The sequence below is a fragment of the Cinclus cinclus genome, chromosome 2 (genome assembly GCF_963662255.1).
Source record: "Cinclus cinclus chromosome 2, bCinCin1.1, whole genome shotgun sequence".
In the NCBI taxonomy this organism is placed as follows: Eukaryota; Metazoa; Chordata; class Aves; order Passeriformes; family Cinclidae; genus Cinclus; species Cinclus cinclus.
In genome coordinates this window covers 96,537,050-96,564,646 of record NC_085047.1, presented here as the reverse complement: position 1 = coordinate 96,564,646, position 27,597 = coordinate 96,537,050, and the positions used below count along the sequence as shown (strand labels likewise).

The 27,597-nt window shown below is 35.8% G+C and overlaps 1 protein-coding gene across 1 annotated transcript in view; it reads right to left on the bottom strand.

The window, feature by feature from the left end:
- The window catches only part of STS (steroid sulfatase), an 83,499-nt gene that overhangs the window by 47,970 nt on the left and 7,932 nt on the right, over positions 1-27,597 (bottom strand). The window contains exons 5-6 of the mRNA XM_062515097.1: positions 22,277-22,700; positions 12,512-12,648 (exon numbers count right to left, since the gene is read on the bottom strand). Of these exons, the coding sequence (XP_062371081.1) occupies positions 12,512-12,648; positions 22,277-22,700 (561 nt within the window). The remainder of the gene's footprint in view (positions 1-12,511; positions 12,649-22,276; positions 22,701-27,597) is intronic.

Sequence of the window (27,597 nt, the reverse complement as noted above, 5' to 3'; positions counted from 1 at the left end):
TGAGAAATTTGGGATATGGAGCTTGACTACCTCAACTCTGATCAGGCAGGAATATTTAGATTATGTCCTGTAGAAAGGTTTTAGGCTTTTTCTTTTTTTAAGGCCAACTGCCGATTTTGAGTCATTTAAAAAATGCTGATAAAAAAGCCACCATAGCATCAGCACTTTGCTCATAACCCCCTGCTAAGATGTTCAAACCTTGTTCTGTAGGTTGTACTGGTTCCATTATGTCTCACTCTGTTCTGATACTGGTTTGGAAGGTGGCTTCAAAAATCATCTAGTCCAACCTCCCTGCCTTAGGAAGGGACATCTGTCACTAGATCAGTTTACTCAAAATCTGTATTTGAACACTTCCAGTGATGCAGCATTCACAACTTTCCTCAGCAACTTCTTCCAGTGTCTTACCACCCTCATTGTCCAGTATTTCTTCCCAATGTCCAATATAAATCTGTTTAACCTTTTGGCTGCTTAAAACTTTAGTCCTTTGTCCTATCACCTACAAGTACTGGTATCAAGTCTTTCTCCAGTGTTCCTTATAATGTATTTTCCTTTATATATTCTCCCTAGAGCTTTCTCTTCCCCAGGCTCTCTCTCAGCCCACCTCTCTCAGTCTGTCTTCATAGGAGAGGTGCTCCAGCCCTCCGCTCATCTTCACCAACCTCCTCTAAACCAGCCCTGAGAGGCCCACATCTTTCCTGTGCTGAGGATCCCAGAGCTGGATGCAGCACTCCAGGTGGGATCTGCCAAGGGCAGAGTAGTGGGGCAGATTCACCACCCTCACCCTGCTGGCCATGCTGCTTTAGATGCAGTCCAGGACATGACTGGATTTCTAGGCTGCAAATTCACACTGTTGGCTCACATTCAATTTTTCATCTGCCAAATGGAAAGGATAAATTATATGTGTTCGAATTATAAACAAATAAATAAAAAATATTCATTTATTACTTGCTTAATGTATACACTGTGATTTTGTGATGTCAAAATCAACTGAAGCACTTAGATTAAAAGCACTCTGCTACCTTTTACACATATAGTAATATACTATACATTGAAATACTATGCATTGGCTATACTTTTCACATTAGCACAACTAGTATCTTCATTGACTTTACGAGAAATAATGAAGCATCCTGAATGATTAATTTCTTTCAAACATGTGGCATTAAGTTCACAGGAAGATAAAGTTTATACTGCTTTTCTGGAGTAGGCCATTCTATAATATTGAAATACAGTTACACTTGTATTATTTATTGTTTCCTGCTTTGTTTTTAAATGCTAGTCTGATTAAGAAATGAAAATAAGCTTGATTTCTAGCCCATAACTATTTCAACCACTGAGATACAAGAGCCTAAAGAGCCAAAACCCTTTACTCTCACAACAGTGAAATGGCAACAGTCTTATAAAACCATGTAAACTGAAGGACCTAAGTTAATCACAATAACTGTAGGCAAGGTAAGTGTGACATTATGAATGAGTCCATCCAGTAGTTTGCTAAAAGGGCACTTGCTGAAAAAGGAAGATTCCTCTCTTCTTCTCTTTCTCCTTCTGTCTATTTTCTCTGGAAGCTGGTTTAAAAAAAAAGGGAGGTGAAGGAGAGGAGGATGCTCTGCCTCCCCTCTTGTGGAATCGTAAGGCTGCAAGATCCACTAAAGCTGTGGAATATAACTTCATGCTGGTCTAAGGCAAGAATTTGATTATCATGGAGTCTCTTTTTGTTCATCCCTAGTAAGCAACTCAGCCCTTAGGGGTCAGGTGTTCCTTCGGATATTGAGCTTACTACTGTAATACAAAATCAGTTCAGTTTTCTCAGGGTTACTGAAATGTGCTCTTCATAAAGAAATGTTATAAAGAAAGTTTCATGGGTAGGGGGAGAGAATGATTTAAAAATAGAAGTGTGTATACAAAGCCAAAAGAAAGCAAAAACAAAAATAAAGCATTCAAAGTAGTAAAAAACAACCTGAGTACACTGTGAAACACACAACCCCTGCATCACAAACATCGGGAGTAAAAAAAGAATGATAGGAATGAAAAATAAAGATTCAGTTTCAGTTTTTCTTAAACAGCATCCTAAATTGAAATAGAAATGCCTTTTTGTACAATCAAGTGGTGAGGGAAAAAGCTGCAGAGCAAAATTACCACTTTACCAGCATGCCTTTCACTAATCACTGCATCATTACTCTATTGCTTCCCCCTGCCCTGAAAATGTCATTATTTATCTCATTATTACATTTTTTATTATACAAAAAAACCAATAAAAAGCTTTCTTTAATGCAATATAAGCAACTGTTTTTTAGAAAAAAATATTATATTTAGTAGTATTACCACCCTTCCTATTATATAGTATGGTTGTTTAAGCAGTCAAATGTACCATTGAAAAATTACCAGCCAGAGTCAATAAGAAGGCAGTTCTACAAACCTCATCGATAAGAGCTTATTACCATCTGCAATTTGAGCCTTGTGAATCAGCAGCATGAAATTCTGCATGGAAATTCACTAATATGAACCAGTCTATTGATGAACAATACAGAATCAATACTGTCATAAGCTTTATTGTATGATTACTGCTTTCACTCAGAATAAGCTCAACTTTTTTTAAGCAGCACAGTCTCAAAAAAATTAACATACATTTCAAAAGAAGCATGAAAAAGTTTCATGTCTCTCTCCAAAAAACACCATGGATTATTTTAAAAGAATCTCTAGTATTCTCAGTATCATCACTGAAACTGAAATAAACATGATCAGTTTTAGGGTTTTTTCTACAGCTACATATCAATATGCAGACACCTATGAAAAAAATGGTAGAAGACATTCCCTGAGTCATAAAAGAAACTGTTCATATCATTACAGTCCATATATTGGAAAACATATTTAATTATCCTCAAAAAATACCACTAAATCTCTGGGACCAGAAGAAAATCTGAGTTCCTGAGTCCAGGTGCACATTCCAACCATTTCTAGCCTCCAACATGAATCAAGACTGTGAAAAAAAATTACTTATATTTCCTCCTTTCCAAATCCCATGCTAGCTGAATTAAAATCCTAATGCTTTACTATATATCCAGATCTGGATTGGTGGGTGACTAGCAACAAAGTTGTATCTCAGTAGGTAAAACTGAACATCATCTCTGTGTCTCAGTTTTCCTTCTGAGAAACAGATTAATGAGATTTCCCTATCTTACAAAGGCTTTGTGAAAATGCTTATTTGCAAATCTGTTATACACTGTAGCAAAGTACTGACACAGAAAAGATGAGAGATGTCAAAGAATCTGCCTTCAAAACAGTACTTCAATAGCATGTGTTAAATAAAACATGAGAATTCATATTTAACAATGAGGAATACACCTACTGTTGAGAAGCTGCTCATTAAGAAGGCATTCTGTGATGAGGAGATAGGATTCCAATGGGAAAAGAAATAGCATGTAAACATATGTTAAAAAACTGTACCACAAATCACAAGCATAGGAAGAATGATTTTTTTTCTATCTTTGAGTACTTGACTTCATAGTCTTACAATGTTCACTTGTGCCTTCTGCATGTTTGTATGCATGTATGGGCTGTATCAGCTATGTTAAGGTACTGGGTAATCCACTACAAAACCATCTAAAGGTACAAGGAAGAGGTATGGATGAGAAGGTTTAAACACCCAGATCAAAAATCCTTGACATTTTCAGTTTCTCTGTTCCTTAGTTGCATGTTTAGGCTTCTTTCATAGATATGCAACTACTACCAGCAACACCCTTCTCCTACTAGCACAGTCACATTCTTTACAAAACCATGATTACAGGCTCTATAAATACCTACACAGATATGCTTTCAGTGTCCAATTATTGAAGAAAAAGAATGGCAAAAGTCATGTTCCTAATTCAGGGCCAAAGGTTAAAGGTTGACAACAGCAACACTTCTGCCAAAGTGAGTAAAATCTATCATCCTGATCCCTTGCTCTGGATGACTGACCTACTAAATTTCTGTGGATTTTTTTCTAGCACAGTGCAAACGTAATCTTTCTTGAAAGCTTTCCCAGTATCTGTGCTAAAAAGGTTGCTATGCAAAGGCCCTCAATGAGCAAAACCTTTAGCAGCTTCCTTAAAATTGTTTCTCCAGTCTGTATTTTGGAGACTGTCTACAATTTGAACAGAGCTGGCCCCATTTTGTTCCCCTATTGCAACCTTTATCTGAGTATACATGATCAGATCTTTGCCCATATTCACCTGCATTTCTGTAGGTGAATTTTGGCTTAAATCTTTGCTGTGCTCTTAATCTAACTGATAATGGTTTTCCCTACCCACCTTAAGCAAGGAGCAAAATCCAACTACACCATTTATATGTAAAATTAAACTTCAGAGGCAATAGTTAAACAAAAGGCTGGTTGCACATTTCATTAGAGAACTTCCTTTCCTCCTTGCCTGGATTTATCCATATTGCTTGGAGTCATTAGGATTCTCTTTTATTTCTAGTTTATCTAAAACAGACTTTGACATTTCTCTTACTAACGGAATTTAGCTTGTTTAAGAGCAGTGCTAATTTTTTTCACCAATTACAACATTTTGATCTAACACAATGCTAGATGTCATGTCACCGGTTTTGTATTAGACCAAATTTTAAGAGCTTCATAATTAAAAGAAAACCTTTACACTTTTGAACATTACATGATTATATTTTTGTAAAGAAAAATGCACAGTGCCCTATCACATATTGCACTGACAATTTAACTTCTGCAATATCGGATGCAAATGAAACCTCTTAAGCAGCTGGCAGCAAATTTTGAACTCCACAGCACTATTACCCCAAACTACATTACACTGATTTTTTTCCACCATGGAGTACTAAGACATTATTTGAACATGACTCATTAAAAAGTGCTACAGAAACGGCCACTTAAAACGTGCCTTGTAATCTTGTAAATAATGTTCTGAGGAGCTTTGCTGTATACAAAGATGTGATATAGAAAAAGGAAACTGGACTTAAGGAGGATTAGGTAGGTCAGGAGGCTTATCATAGTGGAAACAGGAGTCTTTCATCACCTAGTCACCTCTTAAATTTGGTCCCATTCAGTAGTGACTGAAAGTCATTGCTGCTTAGTGACATATGAAATGGGTTTGGGTTTTAGAGCAGATTGTAACTGGAAAGCATCCATATCATAAAAGTCAGTACCACAAATGTTTTTAATCTGTACCCATACTGACAATTTTCCCAGATGTGACCTAAAGAGTGAATGTGCATCAAGAGCTTAACTACTGTCTTAGCTGAAGAAACAGTTTCTTAATGCTAGGATAAGAGCAGAAGGCAAGACAGGGTGGGAAAATTCTATCCTAGTCACAGAGTACCTGTATTGGCTGAATACCTTCTTCTTCAGGGGCACTGGCTGAACATCTTATACAATAAGAAAACCAGCCTAATATTAAACCTTATAGATTTGAGATGTACCCAAGTATACATCCAGAAAAGCAAGGTCAAGGAATGCACTATCAGCATCAGGCATCCATTTCCAGATTTTTAATTTTATTTTTAAGTTTTCAGGCTCAGCCAACATTATGTGACATATACAGTGACTGGATAAGATCAATGCTTATCTGCTGCTTCTGATCACGTGGCATCATTCTGCTTTGCTTATCTTTTAAATCGATGTTGCACTGTTACAAATGACTACATAAGGTGAAAAGCCATGATAAATTAGGCTTATCTAGGTGAGCAGGATTTTTTCTTGGAAAAAAAATTAAGGATAGCTCATTATTTTTTTCTCAAAGCAATAGGAATTTATCCTTTTTTTTTTCTCTCATGTTATAAATAATGATTATTTTGATTTTTTAGTATAATTCAGAATTCCCAGAAAATTTGTGGTACAATTTTAGATTGTTCCATATAGAATAGGTTTCTAAATAGAGGTTCAAAGTATACAAACACTGCGAAGTCACACAAAGACGTGAGAATTCAAAATAACAAACACTAAAAGTTACATGCAACGGGGAAAAAAAGAAATATTGATTTCTGATTAATTTTTTATAATACTATGTTGCTTACCAGAAGGAAGATAGTTATTGTTCAGTATTGGAAGAACATTATAAAAACCCACAAACCTCCCACAAAACCCCAAACAACCAACCTCTAGGAATGTAAGTTCAGCCCAGAATAGCTTGAAATAAATATTAAAATTAAATTTTAATTACTTTGTAATTAAAAATAATCAGTCAACTTTAAGATCTTAAAGGATTATAAGTTTAAAACACTGGCTTTAAAATGTGAAAAAAAAATACTCTTTTTTTCTCTTTGCTTTCTGAATGTGTTAGGCTACATTACTTTCATCAGAGCAAGAATTCCTATGAGCCTTTTGGGCATAATTCAGTTTTCTGTCTCCTAAATATATTATTTTCTAAAGTAACTTTTGTTTTGTTTCTGAAAGCATTATTTTCACCTATTAATGAAGCAGTGGTATATCTATTACTAAAACAGAGAAAGATGCCACAAGGGTCATTAAAAATAGTTTATATTAAATTGGAATGGTTTTCACTTAGACACTTGATTGACATAATTCCAGAGTAGAATAAAGATTAAAAGTAGAGGATGTGATCAAGTTCATATACTTAGCATGTTAACTATTTAAACACGCACAAATTCATCAGATATAAGGTATGTAAGGATTTCGTTTTCATCATCTCGCAAATGGGTGGCATAGAGATTAGGAGGCACAGCTTTATCCTGCGCATATTACTGATATAATCACTTTTATTACACTAGGAAATCTCATTGGGAAATAAATAAATTAGATGTTTTTCACAAAAGTCTGGAGCTGGCTTGGTGGAGCTTCTGCCCTTCTCTTCCTATTTCAAAGTGCTGTGTGAAGACATGTATTTATAGATAATTCTCAATAATGACAACAGTGGAATCAAAGAAAAACAGTTGAAAAGTGGTCCGGCTTTTAATTAGTCCTACCAGATTTTACCCCACTGTCCTTCCTCAGTGAAGAGAGTATACTTTACATCTACCTTGATCCATTTCAGTAGAGGCTACATGTCGCCCCAGAGAGTTGTGTTGCAGAGTATTGCAAATGCTTCAACAAGTCATAAATGTTCCTCATGTAAGGTTCAATTTCTTCAGATATCTAAGGCTTAATTACATAGTTACTTTTAGTTAAAAAAAAGGTTATGGGTTATTATTTCCTTGTAAGGAAAATCTATTTAAGATGTCATTAGCATTCTCAAAATTTGTCTATCAGTATAGTAATAGCACATCACAAAATGGTTCAGGTTGGAAGGGACCTTCAAAGATCATCTAGTCCAATCTCCCTGCCACATGGCTCAGAGCCCTGTACAACTTGACCCTGAACAATGCCAGTAACGGGACACCCACAGCTTCTCTGGGTAACTTGATCAAGTGTCTCATCACAATTACTTTCTAATAGCTAAGCTAAACCTGCTCTCTTTCAGTTTAAAACCATTGTCCCTTGTCTTGTCAACACAGGCATTGGCAACAAGTCCCTCTCCACCTTTTTACTGGCCCCCTTTATATATTGAAAGGCAGCAATAACCCTGGAACCTATCCGTCCCTGGGCTAAACAATTTCAGCTCCCCAAGCTAAAGAACCTCAGCTCTTTCAGTCTTTTTTCAGAGAAGAATGTTTCCAGAACTCTTGACCATTTCTGTGGCTCTCCTCTGGACCTGGATGCATTACTCCAGGTGGGGTCACATTAGAGAAGAGAAGAGAAGAGAAGAGAAGAGAAGAGAAGAGAAGAGAAGAGAAGAGAAGAGAAGAGAAGAGAAGAGAAGAGAAGAGAAGAGAAGAGAAGAGAAGAGAAGAGAAGAGAAGAGAAGAGAAGAGAAGAGAAGAGAAGAGAAGAGAAGAGAAGAGAAGAGAAGAGAAGAGAAGAGAAGAGAAGAGAAGAGAAGAGAAGAGAAGAGAAGAGAAGAGAAGAGAAGAGAAGAGAAGAGAAGAGGAGGACATGTATCATGATCATGACAGTATCTGGCTTCTGCTTGCTTCATAGTTCCTTTGTTCCTCTACACTGACTTTTAAAGGTTGTATTTGATTTTGTTTCAAATATGATTTGACTTTAGTGAACAGATTTTTGTTGTTGTTGTTGTTGTTGTTTTCTTCCTCATCTCACAGAATCACAGAAGGATTGAGGTCAGAAGGGGCCTCTGGAGGCTACCTGGCCCAAGCCTTTTGCTTAAACAGGGCCACTTGGAGCCCTGGACCATCTCCAGACTTCACACCTCTATGGCAATCTGTGTTAGTGTGTGATCATCCTCAGAGGAGAAAAGTTTTCCCTGACGTTCAGAGGAAATCTCACATGTTTTAATTTGTGCCGATTCCTTCTTGCCACTGGGCACAAATGAGAAGAACCTGGGCCCATTCTCTTTGCACCCCTCCTTCAGTTCATTTATATAGGTCAATAAGATAAAAATAACTCTCTTCTCCAGGCTGCATAGGGCTTCAGTCCCAGCTCTCACAGGTTTTTCTCCTTAAAAATTCTCTAGTCTCTCTTATAACCCTTTTCTGGACACTGTTCAGTAGCTCTCTATCCCTTTGATACTGGGAACATATCGACTTATATTTTTCCTATAAAATTCCATAAAACGTTTTAAGATATTTCAAATAAAAGTTACATGTAAGATGTTTTGTGAGTCCTTTCCTTTCCTTTCCTTTCCTTTCCTTTCCTTTCCTTTCCTTTCCTTTCCTTTCCTTTCCTTTCCTTTCCTTTCCTTTCCTTTCCTTTCCTTTCCTTTCCTTTCCTTTCCTTTCCTTTCCTTTCCTTTCCTTTCCTTTCCTTTCCTTTCCTTTCCTTTCCTTTCCTTTCCTTTCCATCACGTGACTGTAATATTTACTTGTAATATTATTAACTCGATCCTATAACAGGTTAAAAGATCATGGGAGGGAGACAGTTTTTTCAGCTTTCAGGGCATTCATATAATAAAGACATCCAGACAAGGCTCCCATTTTACAGTTACCTAGCCTGTGCCAGACTAGAATTTCTGAGATTTTTTTACATCTAAGCCTTTCAGTTGGGATTATCCTACAAAGGAAGAAGACCTGATATGTAGTTCTGCTACTGCTAACAGAATAATAGCCAGCCATTTGAAAAAGTGGTGTTGGATTAGTGTGCCTTCACACAGCTTGCATGCATGTCTACAGGGGGCTCCAAAACTCTTTGCAGTGATCTGTTTTGGATTAAATTAGTGTAGTGCAATTTACATCAAAAACAATTTCTGAACATATCCATTTTTCTTCTTATACTCAATCAGGAATGAAGGAATGAAAGAAGGGAATAGAGGAAGGAAGAAAAGGATGATAGTGCATTCATTGATTCATTCATCATTTCTTTTTCCATTTTTGGACTGTAAGATTATTTCATCTGCTCTCATATGAATTATAATTAATAGCATTAATAAGGTGCTTAGCCTACATTGAAAGAAAATTAATGTTATTAGCCAGAGAATAATTCTCTAAGGCATGTCACATGCAGTGACATTATAACTGTGAATGCTTTCAACATTGAATTCTGTTATACACACATCAGTATGAAAAAGCAATAGATATACATGGTCCCAAAGCTTATCAAGAGGCTTTGTATTTTGGATTTTTGATGAGGCTTGTAACCATACTCTTCCATATTGGTTTAACAAGTCACAAACATTAAATACTCAAGGAAGTATTTTATTAATGTGTCTTTTAGGCTTTTCTTCCAGTATGACAATTGCCTTTCAGTTGAATAATTGTCCAATTTGGTACTGCTTCTCAATAAAGAAACAAATGAAAATGGAACTTCTTTGTATTTAGAATTCTGAGTCTTGAGTGGACTTTTCCATTTTAAAAGAAAAACTTTTGCTTTCTCTCTTGAAAATGGCACATCAAATCTTTCTGATTCCATCTGAACTCTCAAATTAGGAATAATACTTCAGTTGCATTTCATTGTTCAATCTTTATGTCTTTTTCTTCACTGGCCCGGCAGTACTTCTACTTGCAACTTCTCTTTTCTACTCCTGAATTTTTTAAGTCATCCACAAGGGTCTTCCACAACATTTCTCAGTCAGCAGAAAACACTGTAAATTTCTTTTAGAACTCAGTTAAAGTTAGTGTGTTTTTCCTACCACAGTCAAAGATTTCTGACATTGTTCTATAATGTAGTTTTCAATACGCTCATGTTTCCTTCATATGCTGTGTTGTCCTTACTTAGAAAGTCTTGCAGCATATTGTTATATCTGGGCTATTTTGTTCTTACTGCTTTTGCAAGTTACATTCATCTTTGCATAAATACTAATTTCTGTCAAGTGAATGATAAAACCTCCATTTCTGAAAAGCTCATAGTATTCACTTTTTCATCTTTTCTAGACATTTTTTTAACTTTTCTTTTTTAACTTTTTAAATTTTTGTAGCATCTTCTGAGGCATTTCCAAGAACATGCTGGTTACTGACATCAGAAGTACAGTGAATCAATCTACTTTCTCTGACATAGCTGATGCATTAAAACTGGACTTTTCAGTGTAGGTTAATGGAAATAAGTACTCCCTTCAACTGAAAAAAGAAAAGCTATATTATTCCTCCAGATTCATTTGGAAATGACAGCCGTAACTTTTATTTCTTTTTTCATCAGGCTAATAATGGAGGAGAAAGTAGCAGAGAAACTAAACACATTTTCTACATCCTGGAGCAAATATGCCATCTCTCATCAGCAAGATCATACAAGACATAAGCAAAAATGAGTTAGCAGATCCCAACTGAAAAAAATTGTTACTTTTATACTAGTATAAAAGTATTATGACTAGTTTGCTAGTATACTAGTTGTGGATTTGTTTCCTGATTAAGCTAGCTCTACTGTCCCCGATGCTCCCATAATGAACAGGAAAGGACAATACCTGAGGAATCTTGTGTATTTCTACATCCAAATTTGTTCTAATTTCCTATATTATCACCATTACATTTGTATCTCTGATTTATCCCAAGCTTTTAAATAGCATGCTTCTGTCCTACAGTTGGTTTATTTGACACATCTCCTAAGAGCCTGTGGTCATTCTGGAAAAGAGCAGTGGTTCAATCTATTACTACCTCTGCATCACTAAATAGCCCAAAACAGCAGCATGTCAGCTACTCTGCTTTCCAACTTGCTGTTTAAACCCTAGAGATACTCTCTGGGGTAGCAAGGAAACAGCAAAATGTAATGGCAGCAGCAAATAACCAATTAGGCTGCAATAAGCTAAATATTGCACAGCAGAAAAAGAAACAGGAACTAAAGCACAGACAGTAAAACCAGCTAATGCCCAGTAGATTGCTACAATGTGGATGCAAACAGAAATTACAACACATGTATTCTTTTATCTAATGTAAGTACTCAACTGACCAAATGCTGGTGGCTACTGATAGACATGGTCATGATTCAGGGTTGATAGAACTAGAATGAAACAAAACCTCCTCCCTTTTTACAAACTGTGATTTACAAAATAGTATTGTTCTGTTATCTCCTACATTGAAAACCCTTCCTAAGCACATCACAGTTTACCACAGCAGTTTTCCCCGTTCCTGTAAATACTGCAATAAGTACCTTACAAATCACTAAGTATGCTCTGCTACCTTTTGCCCACTATTTCTGCAATCAGACTTCTTCATGCAAAATATGCAAAGAATACATGTTTAACTGCACATGCTGGCATACTTTACATTTGCACCAAAGCTAAATATCTGTTTATAGCAACTTAGTCAGAAAGCTTTCTTGAAAAAAAAAAACAATTTGCCTTGACTTGTACTGAGAAAATAATCAGCTTGGGGTATACAGGAAGGAGAACCATAAAGTCATCTTTAGTGCTTACAATACTCCTATTCTACCATATGATTATTTACAAATATGAACTGTTATTTGTTTTTACAGGTGATTATCTCTGGAACCAGAGAAACACTTTAATACACCTAGAGATACCGGAAGCCTGTTGAAAGATTTAAGAACCAATTCCCCTTCAGCCTTAGAGAGAATGGAAGGTGCTGAAAGGCAAATTAATGTTTTTTGAATATTCTTCATAAATAGAAGTGATCATCTTAGTGATTCCAGTAACTCAGAGAACTCACTGAAATAATTAGCAAATTAGTTTTGCTAACAGTGCATATTACATACATAATTTGAAAATATTTTGATCCTGGTATCATATGGTAACTTTTTATATTAATATATTGCTTTGTAAGCACAATCTGAATAGGTGCACTAGGAAGCTCAGAGGATTGGATTTAACTACTGAGCTTCAGAAGACCATAGTTAGATGTCCACATCTCTGCTAAGTCCATGCTGTATAGAACATCATCACAGTCAAAGAAGGGAACTGGCTTTTGTAGGACATAATAAATTAGGCAATAAAGTAGCTGTTGCAAAGAAAAAGATTATTTTGTTTTCTTAAAGACTGATTCTTTCCCCTAAGCATAAAGGACAAGTATGACAGATATACTGTAGACATAAATTGTTGGTCTCAATTTGGTGAACATGAATACAAGTCATCATGAACTCCTTCCAATGCTGTTAGAAGCACACTTAACATACCCACACTCCAGTCCATTTCCTCCACTGCATCACCATATAAACCATGCTTGCTCTTTCCTCTGAAATTTTCTGAAGCATATAGAGCAGTATGGACATGAAGATAAGACAGAACAAGAAGAAATGGTGTATCAGTGTTCCTGGGGGAAAAAAAAAAAACAAAAAAACAAAACCACAAACTCTGAGTATATTTTCTAACCATATTTCTACAAATAAATCTTTCTGCAACAGAGCTAAAAACAAAACAACAAAAAAAGGCTCCCTGCCCCCCCACAAACAAACTAACACCAAAACAAAACGTGAAAAGGAGTACTGTAATTGATTACAGAGTAATTCTGACACACACCCAGTAAAAATGCCACTCTTACTGAATTGAAAGCAAAAATAAATGACAAAGCTATCTAAATACTATTTGCTATATATATATGCTATATGAAGAAAGGACTTGTTTGAAGGCAGGAATCTAGCAGTTACTGAATACAAACACGTCTCCTTATTTTACAAGTATATTTTTAAAAACCTGAATACAATTGCTGTTCAAAAACATACCTTCAGCACTACATATCTACGTGAAACACAGTTTCCTTCCTCACAAAGTCACCTGGAAGCTGATCAACTAAACTCTTATGGGGACCTGGGTCTAAGGTATATGACCAAATTTCTTTTCTTTTAAAGCTCTGTATGTGTATGCATGTGACTCTACATAACCTCAAAGTCATACTAATATAAAATTTTTTCTTCTCAAAGTAGTGAACAGTCTCCATTGTCTTCTGTCTATTTCCTAAACAGATACAAAAGAAAGAGTGCAATAAATTGGCTCTCTGCAAATTTTGCTGTTCATGTGATCTGTCAACACGATATTTATGATCAATTCCAGCAGGGTGTGAAAGCACAGCTCAAACAAGTACTTCTCCTTATGCATTATTTATACTACTTAAAATTGTGCCTTACTAGCCAAATTTACTGCTATATGCTCTAACAACATTTGCAGTACATTATGCATATTGTAAATGTCTGCTGAACCTCAAAATCCACCCTTTAAAGAGGGGCGGCACAATACAGGCATGCTCAGAAAAAAACATTTCTTTAAAATTATCAAAAAAAATCATAACATTTAGAACTTGAAAACAAAGTCTTTTAGTAGAAGAGATTAATCTGATATCAATACTTTTCTCTTAAAGAAAAAGAATGTTGTTTAATCTAGTATATTTATGATCCATTTTTCCTCTCTCCTTATATTTGTTCTTTCACAAGTTGCATGGTTAAAGCTTTTTTTTCTATTGGCATATACAATAATAGATAAACACAAAATGGGAAATTTTTATCCATATTACACATTTGATAAGTGTATTTATGATCGGAGTTTTTCTTCATTTAAAAAAAAATCACTTTTTTAGGAAACTCAGAAGAAATATAACATCCTTCATGTGAAAAATGGATTGAAAAAAATTAATTATCTTACAAACATTTGTGCATCAATCCTGTATTACCTTATTAATATAAAGTACTCATCCAAAAAATTTAAGACAATATTTTTGTCTTAACATAAAGGATACACTTTCCACAAACTTGTTTGCTGCTATTTGAAAGGTCATATACGTGAGCACTTATCACAATTGTAGCAACAAATACCAAGAGACCCCTAAGACAATTAAAAAGGCTGAAAATATCACCAACTGAAGTAAAAAAAAAAAAAAGATGTATACTTAAAAGTAGTAAGTATATGTATATATTTCATATATACACAAATGTAATACTGACCTTTCACTAGAGAATTTTACTGCAAGGCAGATGATTTTTGTTTTACAACTTGCATTTTGCAATGCCTGGGATTATGTGTCCTAAAACACAGTTGACTGAATTGAGATTAATATATAAATTCTAGGGTAAAACATCACAAAAAATTATTTGTACTTTTAACACTGCAGGCTAAATTTAGTTTTCACGCAAACCACCTTGTTCTAATGCCATAGAGACTGCATTCTCATAACTGTCTACTTGCTTTGCTAAAAGTATCAGTAGCTTCCATTACAAATGTTATTTTCAAAGTGTAATAATTCAAGTTTGTTTTGTTGCTGTAATCTTGTTTGTTGAACTGACAGAAAGATCTAACTTTCATGAAGAGTCATCAAATCAATGACTGATATAAAAGGGCACTACATCATTCTTTTTTTTCCAACTAAAATTGACAGCTTTTGATTGACAACTTGCTGTTGGGTGGAGAAGTGTCTCACCTATTAATATCCTATAAAAGATCAGAGGCAGCTATTTATCTCCTGCCAAAACACTTTGAGGAGAATCATAACTGAATACCTTTATTCTGACCTTGAAAATGGAATGACAATACCAGCTAGTAGGCAGTAGAGAAATTTGACAATAACAGCTTAACTCCTGAACCACTTCAAAAACAGCTTTCAAAATTGTATTCCCACTATCTTTTACACAGCCCAAACACAGAGAATCTCCGTTTTAAAAGATTTGAGATTTTTTATCCTCACATGAGTCACACCGTTTTTTCAATTTACTGAGTAGCTAGAGAGATTACATATATCTGACATAAGATATTCTTCAGGGTATTTTTAATGGATCTTGAAAACATCTTAAAGCATCACATTGCTGGTGACTCTTCTGCATTGCAAAGTACCACGTTCTTTTTTATTGTGAGGCGTCTTTATATTACTCAAGGATTCAGCTCAGGCTCAAGCTGTAAAATACAGCTTTAAATTGGGTGAGAGAACAATTAAAACTAATCTAAATTTGGGCTTCAAACACGAGTATTTTAACTTTTTCCTGCAAATCTATTCTAAATGCTTACTGCCTGGAAAACTGCTTGGGCAATTGTTTGCTTTTCTGTGCACTTAAGTGGCACAGTTGACACCTTGCAGGGAAGGAACTCCACCAGAGGTGCCTGGACAAGCTTGAGAGTTTGGCCCTGAGAATTTAATGAAATCCAACAAGGCCAAGTGCAAAGGCCAGCACCTGAGTCATGTCATCCCAATCACAAATGCAGGCTGGATGAAGAATGGATTGAAAGCAGATGTGAGAAGGACTTGGGGCTGTTGGCTGACAAGAAGCTCCACATTAGCTGGTAGAACATACACTTGCAGCCCATAAAGCCAACTGTATCCCAGGCTTCACCAAAACCAGCATGACCAGCCGGTAATCCTTGAACACTTCAGGGATGGGGCCGCTACTACTGCTCTACCTGTTCCAGTGCTTCACCGCCCTCCAAGTAACTGATTTCTTCATAGCACCTAATCTAAACCTGCCCCCTTTTAGTTTAAAACAATCACCTCTCATGATCTGACCTTATAAAAGCTCCCTTTCCCTCCTTTTATAAGCCCCCTCAAGATACTGGAAGGCTGCAGTGAGGTCTCTCCTGACCCTTCTTTTCTCCATTCTGAAAAACTTGAGCTTTTTCAGCTTGTCCTCATAGGAAAGGAGTTTCATCCCATTGATCCTCTTCTTGATCCTCCTCTGAATCCACTCTAAGAGGTCCACATCTTTCTTGTGCTGAGCACATCACACGTAGACACATTACTCTAGGTGAGGGAGCAGTGTGTCAACACAAGCAGATAGAAACATAACATTTTGTCTCCTGGAATTTTCCTTTTACTATAAAAATTCTACTTATTCAGTGTCCCCCCAGTGGATAAATTAATTAGTGCTTATTCCCCATGGATGCCTCCACTACTTCCAAATTAGATCACCAGTAAAACAGTGCTCTTTGTGATAGGACTGGATGAATGCAGTTCGTCAAACCTTCTTGCTCCTGCAGGAGGAAAAGCCAAAGTTTTGTATCAAAGCAGGACTGTTCTACATGCTGGATTTTTATTTTGTTCTGACTGCTAACAGTGCTAAAATTCTTGTTAGTCTGAATGAACCCAAGAATGAGTGGCTCTGTCCTGCTCTTTTAAAATACACACCTACAAACGCAGATGTCGTATTTTCAATTTTTTTCAAAATCAGAAAGAGAACTCCAGACCACCTGGGGATAACTTATCAGAACCAGAAAAGGTGTTGAAAATGTAGCAGACAGAAAGGGAAAAATGTAAATATATATATAGAAAATCTGACTCTTTCAGGTAGATATTAAAAGTAGGATTTGTTACTCCTATATCTGCATTTTTTAAATAATTCTTCCATGCCAGTAGACAAGACACTTCTACTTTTACAATTTCATGCCTCCATTGTTTTCTTTAAATACTTAAGGTAAACAATTCACGTATGTCGTATGTTTGTATTTCCTTTCTCTGGAACCTGTTTTCTTCCCCTCCTAAAGAACATTTTTGTAAGAATGGAAAAAAAAAATTATCATCTAGTACAAATTAAACTCATTACTAAACCCTCTCATCCACAAAGCTTTGGAGTCCAGTATAAAGATGGACTCCTGTTTCAGGTATTCCACTGGCCATTCAGTCTGTCTCTCATTGCAGAACTAGTGAGGTCCCTAATTATTCTTAAATGATCTGAAGGCTTAGTAAAGCTCTATATGAACCTACCCCTTCTTCCTGTTGTCTTTTTCTTCAAAAGCCATAATCAGAGGTCTGAGAAAAAGGCATTAAAGATCCAGTAGAGCTGTTACACGTTATAAGTTACTACATTTTTTAATATACATGTACATATACAGTATATGTATATAGAGATACACAAACTCCTCTCTGTAATTTTTATCATGGTGTAAACTATAAGGAATATTCTTGTAGGATTCATAAAAACACTTGAATTGAGAACTGTAACTTCAGTACAGCACGACAACTGTAAGAGCTTAAGACCTAGTGACATATGGAAAAACTCTAAACCACAGTCTCCTAGAGTAGATAACAAAAAAAAAATTAATAGGTGTTGCAACAGTGTTTCAATGACTAAAATAGAATAGATAAAGAGAAATTTTGCAGAAATTAACAGATAAATAGATAAATATTTAAAATAGATTAACAGATAAAGAGAAAATTAACTGTTATCATAAAATTTTGAAAATTATGCTTATACAGTCTATGACTGGTAAAACTCGGCATGAAAATTCTTCAAATTCACCTTCACCACAGCTTTTAAATATAATCATGTTTGTATTTAACTACTGTTTTCCAGAAACTAGATTCCATTATAATTTTAAAAAATATTATTATTACTTGTGACCAGGTATGGAAATTTCTCAGAGAGGTATTTTGCACCACAGAGTGGTATTTTTATGTTGTTAATTTCGGAAACGCTAGAAACCAGACTCTGGAATTTTGTAAAATTGGATTTTCTGTGCAGTTGGTCATTGAAGGGCATGCTGAAGATGTATGAATGACAACCACATTGAATTTAACATTAAATAATTAGCATCCATTTGACTTTCAAATACATTGTCATACCAAGAGAGCATTCTGACAGTTTACAACATGTAAACATACTTCCTCTCAGGAAAAAGCAATTAGATTTAACATACACAGAGCTGACCTGCCCACTTACAATTAGGGTAAGCAACTAAACTGCTACCTGTTTTGACAGACCAGATCTGACACTTGTAATTGCATACATTCTTCTCCAGTGTAATTTTTGGGCATTGAATTTTGTATTTGCTCTCTTTCAGCCTATTAAAGAACAAACAAAAATTGCAGCATGCATGCACTGGATTAAGGAAGATAAAATACAATACCTCCTGTCCAAAAACCAGACCAAAGTACAAAAGCACACAGCTATATACTATGAAGACATTATAAGACTTTGAAAATACAAATTCTAATGATTATATAGAATCACAGGCCAAAGTCGGAGGCAGTAGCTCTGAAGATCCCTCTCCTTATTTTGCTAGGAATCAAAACCTCTATCATTTTGTGATCTCTGTGCCCAAACAGCCTCCGGCCACCACAGCACCCACCAGTCTTTCACTGTTCACAGAGAGCAGATCCAGCAGGACCCCTTCTCAGGTTGGTTCACTCACCAGCTATGTCAGGAAGTTGTCTTCCATACGCTCCAAGAACCACTTACACAGTTTCCTGTCCACTGCACTGCATTTCCAGCTCTGTTAAGCTGAAGTCCCCCTCATGAACAAATGCCAGGAATTGTGAGACTTCTCCCAGCTGCTTATATAATATTTTGTCTTCTGCTTCATCCTGTCTGGGTGGTCCATAACATACTACCACCATGGTGTCTACCTTGTTGGCCTATCCCTTGATTCCTACCCATAAACACTCCAACTTATCACATCCATCACTAAGCTCTGGATAATCAACTCCTTAACATAAAGGTCTACCCCACTGCCTCTCCTTCTTTGCCTATTCCTTCTGAAGAATTTGATGTTTATACATGGCAAGAAGTGACAAAACTGAAAATTACTGAGAAACAGACAGAAAAGAGACTGTCTAGAAGTCCATCACCTGAACTCTGAAGAACTTAGAGAGGTAATATAGGCAATAGGTAAATAAACTTACACAGATAAAACATGAGAAAATGAATATATATTCATATACATTGAATAAAAATATAACATTAAAAAAAGCTTTACAGGAAATAACAGTACTGTTGAAGATTGGAGCTTCATCATATATTTACTGTAAAGATATTTAACCAACTAAAAGACATGTGATATCTAATGATTTTTATTTTGATGATGAAATGTGTATTCAGAAAACCAGGTAAGGTGAAAGATTGAATTCTTTAACTTCATGACTGTTTGCACTCTGGTATAATTGTGCACAAGGATTAACAGTGTACATGACTGAGTTTTCTACTTAATGTATCAGCTAAAGAAAAGGAGACTGTGTGAAAAATCCAGTGTTCAAACATGTGGCTAAAGGGCTGAAAGAACTGGAATGACAAGAATGCTGTCAAGCACTGTGACTTCCAAACACCTTGTGGCCCTTCACGTCTGCAACCTGGTTGCCTCTTGGTGGCCATTCACCTAAAAATGGCCAAAGTCAGTGGTTTAGTCATAAAAGCAATGGTCTACTAGTGCTCTGAAGTTAATAGGTATGAACTCTATCATGTCAGAACTAGTGTGTCAAAGCAAATATTGATTTTGTTGCTCACACTAATTCATGGGGCAGATCAGTTCACTGAATATTAATCTAATTACTCATATCCCCAGGAGTAAGGTTTATGGTCATATACTTTGCTGTGGATTCATTAAAGAGCACAGTTAAGATTGCTCAAATGCCCTAATTGCTTCTTAATACTTTAACGTGTTTGGATATTCTCTAATATAACATTGACTATGAAGAGCACGGGTTATAATTCTCACTGTAATTGCAGCACTCCTGTAACAAAGTTTGTTGTAAATTATGAATATGTGCTATTAACCTTGACTTCAATTTAACATCACTGCTGTCTGAAAACTATACTGACATTTGGGGCCAAGTGCCTAAATGATTTAAATCCACTTACCTTCAAGCTGGGTCAACAAAGCTATGCTGACTTAGATGATACATTATTTTGCCAGCTCTAAACACTGGGGTCAAACAACAACACTAATCTACATGGTAAAACTGCACATTACACATATTAATGCAGTTAAAACATTTACTAGTTTCCTACCATCGATTTTCATCTTGAACTTACTTATTTTTAGGCAATAATTTAATTGTCATGGCATTGAAATCAGTGAAACCTTCATAGAAATCCAGAACAGTACCACTACAGGCACTTTATATACTTGTAAATAATGGAAGAATATATGTATAGTTAACAACATATAGTTAATGTACTTGAGAGCCTCTTGAAATCACCAAATACTTGGTCACTAAGCAAGTAATCTCTCAACAGTTTTCAAATGTGTTTGTTCCAGTGTTTGTAACAACAAAGTACTTCACTGTTAGTTACAACATATCTAAGAAGGCATCTTTATATGTAGCTCTATTGCCAGGAGGAAATAAAGATGGTTTAATTAATGTATAAATACTTATGAGAATGTTGATTGTGGGGAACACTTACTCATTTAAGGAAATTTATTCTAAAAGAAATATTTCAGTACAATGTGTAGAAACAGCCACATCAAATACTCATAAGGATAGAAATGATAAAACATTGCAGTATGAGATTGGGATTTTAGATAAACATTTTTTCTTGCTAACAGCTAGAAGCAGCTGCTCTGTACAGTCATTAAGTCTAGAAAATGTAGCCGCAGATTCTTGGTACATGTTTTGATCAGCAATGACACCATATGCATGTGTTGACAGAAACTAATGCTACATACTTTAAAGAATAGTAATTCAGGGATGTGGAATAGACATTCAGAATAATAGTAATTCTATACCTTAGAATATGATTTTACCTTGAGTTAGCATTTTTTAAAATGATGCAAATTGTGTTGAAAGTGGTGGAGAAAAATACATACACATATTTTACTCCAGAAGTTAAATTGATTAGATGTCTTTTCTCCAAATATATTGATTTCTATTTTAGAATATACAAATGTATACTTTTTTTACTTAATCCCATTAAGAGCCCTTTGGCAGCAATTGTGGCAAAGTAATTGACTTAGCAAAAAGGAACAATGACTTTGGATGGTTTTGCAAACTGAATGTTTAGGTGGCCCAATATGAAGGCAATTAAAAACATTGCTTTCAAAACACCTGTTTGTTTCACAGAATCACAGAATGCATAATGGGTAAAGTTGGAAGGGACAACAGTGTGATAATCTGGCCCAGCCTCCCTCAGGGTCATCCCAGAGCACATGGCACAAGTTTATGACCAGACAGTCCTTAAATATCTCCAGCGAGGGAGACTCATAAACAAGCCTGGTAAACTGTTCCAGGGCATTGCCACCTGCACAGTAACAAAGTTCTTCATCATATTCAGGTAGAACTTCCTGTGCATCAGTTTCTGCCCATTGACTCTTGTCCTATTGCTTGGCACTACTGAGCAGAGCCTGGCTTCATTCTCTTGACACCGTCCCTGCAGATCCTTATGTACAGTGACAAGGCTCTCTCTCAGCTGTCTCTTCTTGAGGCTGAACAGGCCCAGCTACCTCAGCCTTTCCTCAGAAGACAGATGCTCCAGACCCTTAACCAACCTTATTGCCCTCTGCTGGACTTGCTCAAGGAGCTCCATGACTCTCTTGTCCTCAGAATCCCAGAACTGGACACAGCTCTCCAGATGTGGCCTCACCAGGGCTGAGCTGAGGGGCAGGATCACCTCCCTCGACCTGCTGGCAATGCTCTCCCATTGGCCTTCTTGGTCACAAGGACACATTACTGGCTCATGGACAGACAGTTGTCCACCAGCACCCCCAGGTCCTTCACTGCAGAGTTGCTTTTGCTTGTCCTGGTGCCTGAGGTTATTCTGTCCCACGTGCAGAAGCTAACACCCTAATTTCTGAAAATGAATTTTTTTCAAAATTACTATCATAAGTGTGGAGTCATCTAAAATACCAGTATTCTAAAAAAAAATTCCCATATGAATTCCTTTTAATGGATGCATCAAATCCATGATGATGAACATTTCCCCATTCCAGAAAAGTCATAGATTATTACTCTGCATTGTGCTTTCACAGAATTAAGTCACACCACAGAAGATTTTTCATATTTCAAGTCACATGAAATTCTTAGGAGTTAAACATTTCCCTTTTTATAGAGAAATTAATTACATACCTGATAGGAGGAACCCAAAGAGTCATTCCTACCAAAAAGACTAACTTCAGTCATCTTTTAAAAGAAAAAAAACTAAGATCATATATATAATGACATACTCCTTATGTCCACCAGCTCACATTGTTTTCTAATTTTCAGAAGCACTGTCATTATGAAATGCCAACATTAACTTACTACTTAGTTAGAAACCTACCTTTCAATAAATTGCATGGCTTCTTTTGTCAGCCTCTGAGTAAGGTTCTCATAGGACAGTGGCTGCTGGATAATCTCATGGTCCCTCATTAAAAAGCAGTTTAGGTGTCGAAAATGATAGAAGAAAAAAATCAAAACCACAAGTGAAATTGTGATTATTAACAAGAAGTAAGCCAATGCTTGGAAGGGTACTTTGAGAAGGCCAGTGTACTGCACTATTGCCAAAGACACAAGGGCAATTCCAGTGATTTGGATTGGGATGGCAAGGCCTTTCTGAACCCCTTTTAAAAATACGCTGCCTTGGCCAGGCTTGCAGTCTCTAAAATTGGTCACGGGAAGGCCATAAAAGTAATCAAATCCATGACTGAGGGGGTGGTGACAGAAGTCATTACTGCTTTCACAGTTCATCCCAAGATGCCACTTTCCTGCAAAGAAAGAAGGACAGGGAGTATTTTTGTAGTTAATTCATCAAAATTACTTTTAATGTGTATTATTTCAAGCACAAAACCATCACTGTCTGATTGATATCCCTCTGCTCCCAGCATTTATTGTGTGGATCCCTATTTTATATTTAAACTTTCTTTATGTCCTCATCAAAGATTTTTTTTTCATGTCTGCCTCTTCATCTCAGTTAAAAATAGTTTGGCATGGGTGCTGCTGAAGAGCATTAAATTTTGAGTGGGCTAGCAGATCACTGAAGAGCAACAGAGCACTAACAGACAGTTAACTTTGGAAATTAAGCCTTTGTGCATTTGTAGTTGTCATAAGAAAATACTATTTTGTAGCAGCTACTTATTAAAGAGGAAGAAAATTACTTTTCTGAATTTTTTCCTAGCAAATAATTTGACTTGTTTAAAAAAAAGACAAAAGAGGAAGAAAAAAAAAGCAACAAATACGAAAATAATGAGAATAGGGAAATTATTAAAGCATTTATTATTTAAATGATTGCAAAATCTCTGAAAATGCCAATATCCCTCAAAATACACATATATAGAGTGAGGCTGATTATTTTGTATTTATTTATTTCATATATATATAAACAAAAAACAATAGTAACAAGTAAATTGCAGTCAAATACTATCTCTCACAGCATTTTGTCCCACTAGGAAATCACTCTAAATCTGCAATAATGTTGGACACTGTCTGACACAAGAAAACACTGAGCCTGATTTGCATTGTACTAATATAATCTATATTAATGCTGATTATGGTAAGTATCTAGATAATTCATTCTATGACTCAGGTACAACCTCTTACCATATGCTTATGAATTGCTTCGCACAACAGACCTAACTGGTAGCTGTTATTTGAATCAGAATGCATAATAATAAAAAAAAATCAAATTCAGTTAAGCTTATAGAGATAGATTATGGATAAAACTATGCTCTTTGCTCTCAGGAAGAAAATGTGCTGAATATTTAAAAAAGCATGCTGCCTTTGACAAAACAGATGACATTATATACTGCTGGGCCAAACTTTATTCATTTTTCTGGATCAAACACCTAAACATTACCAGCATAACTTAGGGGTTGTGATTGTAAAAGAAATAAACAAGAAAATCTGCAAACCCAGTAAGTCTTCATTCCCATAACTTAGCCCAAAGAAATTTGAAATATTTGTTTTAGAGACTTCAGAATACACACGGCAGTAAATGCAAAACAGAAAAAAGAAAGCATATACAGAATTTTCATCTTTTCCAAACCATCCCAGCATCTACACATCTGTAAGAGTTCTGATGCAAACAGTCCTGAACATCTCCTCCTGAGTCTCCAGAACAGCATATTCATTCTGCATTTTTTCCTTCTTCTGTGACAAATCCAGATACTGCAGTGCCAAAGAGGGTGAACATGGGGATCAGTTCTGCTTTTTTTGTTGTTTTTTAATTTAGCAAATTGGCTGAGTGCTCTTATTTCTCTACCACAAATAACAGAACTGAGGTATAGGATGAGAATGTCATATACCTAACTTCATCTGTCAGCAAAGGTGGAGAAAAAGCAGAATCTTGAATCTGAGTACTTAGTTGAGTCCAGTTATCCTCATACGTCTCTTGATGGGCTTAAGTTTAAAATAACTTCTGTATATCATCAAAACAGTGTAAAACATTTTTAGGTCTGCTTAAGTGCCAGTGAAATGAAGGCCTCTACACCTTTCTCATTCCATCAGAATTTTCTCCTGTCAGATGGCCCCTCACCTGAGGTGGTATTCTGCTTTTTGTGAACAGAATGGTTGTGGTCACTACTTTTGACATGGTCCCACGAAAATTATTGTGATCAATTAAAAAAGCAAGTAGTACACACCATTGTACTGAAATTTCAGAATTTATAATGGTGCTATAAAGGTCTAGGTAAGGCTGGAACTCTGATTTTCATTCCCAGCACCCAAAGATGCAGATTTTTGAAAAGAAATGCTTCAATTTTTCTCTTTGGTTTGAATGAGTGTCTTAATGGACTAATCATAAAGCCAGATGTATAACAAAGAGAGCATGAAACAATTTTCATCAAGTTAAATAAGTGATTTAAAGGTGGAGGCTTATAATCTTGAACGTGGAGGCTTATAATCATGAACACAAATGATCTTCAGGCTTTAATTTTAATTTTTGCTAATATGTATTAATCTCAAAGCACCTATAATTCTGTAAGAAAATATGAAAAAGATACTCAGACAAATTAACTATGCCTTCAGGGTCACTTACTATTATGTGGAGTGTATTTTTTTAACTGGATCTCAACTACAATCCAGGATAGAAAAACCTTGCAATAACAAATTAGGACAGGGGGAGATATAGGTCCTATTTTTATTGAAAGGACTTTAGCAAGCACAAAAAATTGTTCAATGTCAAGATGAACTTGGGCCTCAGAAAAAGATTTGTTGAGAAGCAACTTAAGCCAAACAAAGCAGAGATCAGATTAGAAGGAAAAGCAACAGAAGCCCCAGTTCAAATTATATCGGCAGGTGTGACGGAATGACACAATTGCCATTCTCAAATGGCTGGGGAGGTAGAAGGTTTTGATAGGTCCTGCACTACTCTGAAAAAGCAAATGATGACTGGGTCCACAATACATGTTTTGCTTCAATCCTTGTGACAATAACCCCTGCTTTGAGCTAGTGCTTGAACAGATTACTATAATGTGCTTTAGATTCTGGGGCCTTTCTGAATCTGAGAGCAATGCAAAATGCTCTCATCTCTATGCCAATTGATGCTTCATAGAATGGACACTTCACGCAAGCATCATAAGCATTTCAGCAGATTCTACCAAGCTTTTGAGTGAAATTTATGCTGTTAATTGTAAATTATGAGAACCAAAATAATTTGAGACCTAGGCTTTTTTCCCTCTCCGTCAGCCACAATTAAGATTTCTGCAGAGCAAAAGCAATGCAATGAAAGGCAAGTGGGAGGGAGAGGCAAGTCCCATTCAGCCAAGAAACTTTACTTGAAAATCCATTTTCAGAACACAGAATCCTGAGGACACCACAGAAATCCATGTTACCCCTGTATTTTGCCCTCAGATAGTGAAAAAGGGAGCAACGTGAAGACTGATTTTTATACAATTATATATTTCTTCTGGAAATATTTTGTGCTTTTCAGATAAATGGAAAGGTACAAGATGTGGAGCAAGATGCAAACAGAAATATTTTATGTTTTTAAGGAAATATATTAATTTGAAGTACACAGCAAAAATTATAAAAAGTGTGTGTGCATATGGTATTAACATGAACAGATTTTAAGCTATTTTATGAATAACAGTTGTACGATCTGCTCCATAGGTTCAGTCAATCTTGAATTGCACACCTTACTACTGTGATATGTCCAAACATTACAATACTTCATTCTGGAAGAAATAACTACCAGTTATCAATTAGTATTTTAGCTTTGGAGACAAGCTACATAGGTGGGTTTCAAACTTTTCTGGATGCTGGACAACACACTGGATAGCAATAGTGAGGAAAAATTAACCTTTACTCAACTGTAATTGAGTATAGCAGCAGTTAAAATAATATCTATCAAATTTAAGGTGAATTTCTGAATAGCTAGGAAATTATGGATAGCTATTTCCAACAAAACATCAGCATTTCTTCCCATTGGTGAAAAATTACTTATTCTATGCATCTTCATTTTTTGACAGAACTTGGTTTTATTGCAGATCAGATTGTGTGCTTGCCTGACAGATCTATTGGTTGTCACCTTCTTCATATCACATGGGAAAACAATGAGATAGAAAAGTGTATATGTAAAGTAGATTTATAGCTAAAATATATGTTGGGACATATCAAACAAAAGGAAGTATATGTTCAGAGGAGAAAAAAAAATTAAAAATAAACAAAAATGCACCTATGGAAGAAATAGAATGTCCTTAGAGAGGAGATTGGCAAAAAAGTTAGAAATGACACTACGGGCTTGAGGAACAGAAAGGCTTCAAATTACCCTTATGCCACTACATAACTGGTGCAGGATTTGACAATTAATTGTTTGGGAACTGCTGAGTTAGACTGAACTAAGCAAAGTCTCCTTGACCTAGACCAATATCATGTGACAAGGATACCAGCAAAAGCAGAAAATGGACTGGTTGTGAATCAGACTGACTATCTAGTCTTTGAATCGACATAATTTTTCTTTCTGTCATTTACATATGCTTTATCCCTAATTGTAATGCACTTCTTGATTTTTGGAAACCTTCATTATACTCTAAGGATATGGTAATATAACATTTTATGGTCTCATAGCTATCATTCAGGCCACTTGGAAGAACTGTTCATTAAGCATCATGGATATAACTTCTGGAGATCTAAGTGGCAAGCTGTCATGTTGCAGCAGAAGTAGTTAAAAAAAGAACAGTAACTAGGTCAGCCCCAGAAAATGAGTTGTATTACTGTGCTTGTTACAAACAGAAAAAAAATTAATTGAATATGGAGAAATAGGAATTAAGTCCACAAGGAACATGACAAATTATGAACGGCTTTTTGTACTACAGTTCCAATACACCTACACTAAATAAACTTCTGATAAGTATTTCTGGTTTTCTATTTTCAATCTTTTAGGAAATCATGGCATTCTATGCTTTAAAAGACTTGGGTATAGCTAAGTAGGATTTTTAGTTAGAACACTGATTCTGTTATATCTACACAATACAGGCATTTTTGAACAGTGGCATGAATTGCTAGCCTTGCTAAACAGGGTGGCTTTTTAAACAAAAATTACTCTCAAAATGGCAAGTTTCTGTTTAATTTAAAAAACCAATTTGCATGCATCCTTCATCTAAATTAATTTAGCAATATCCCAGTATGATGTTCTCTGCACAACTATTCCCTGGCAATTCCAATACA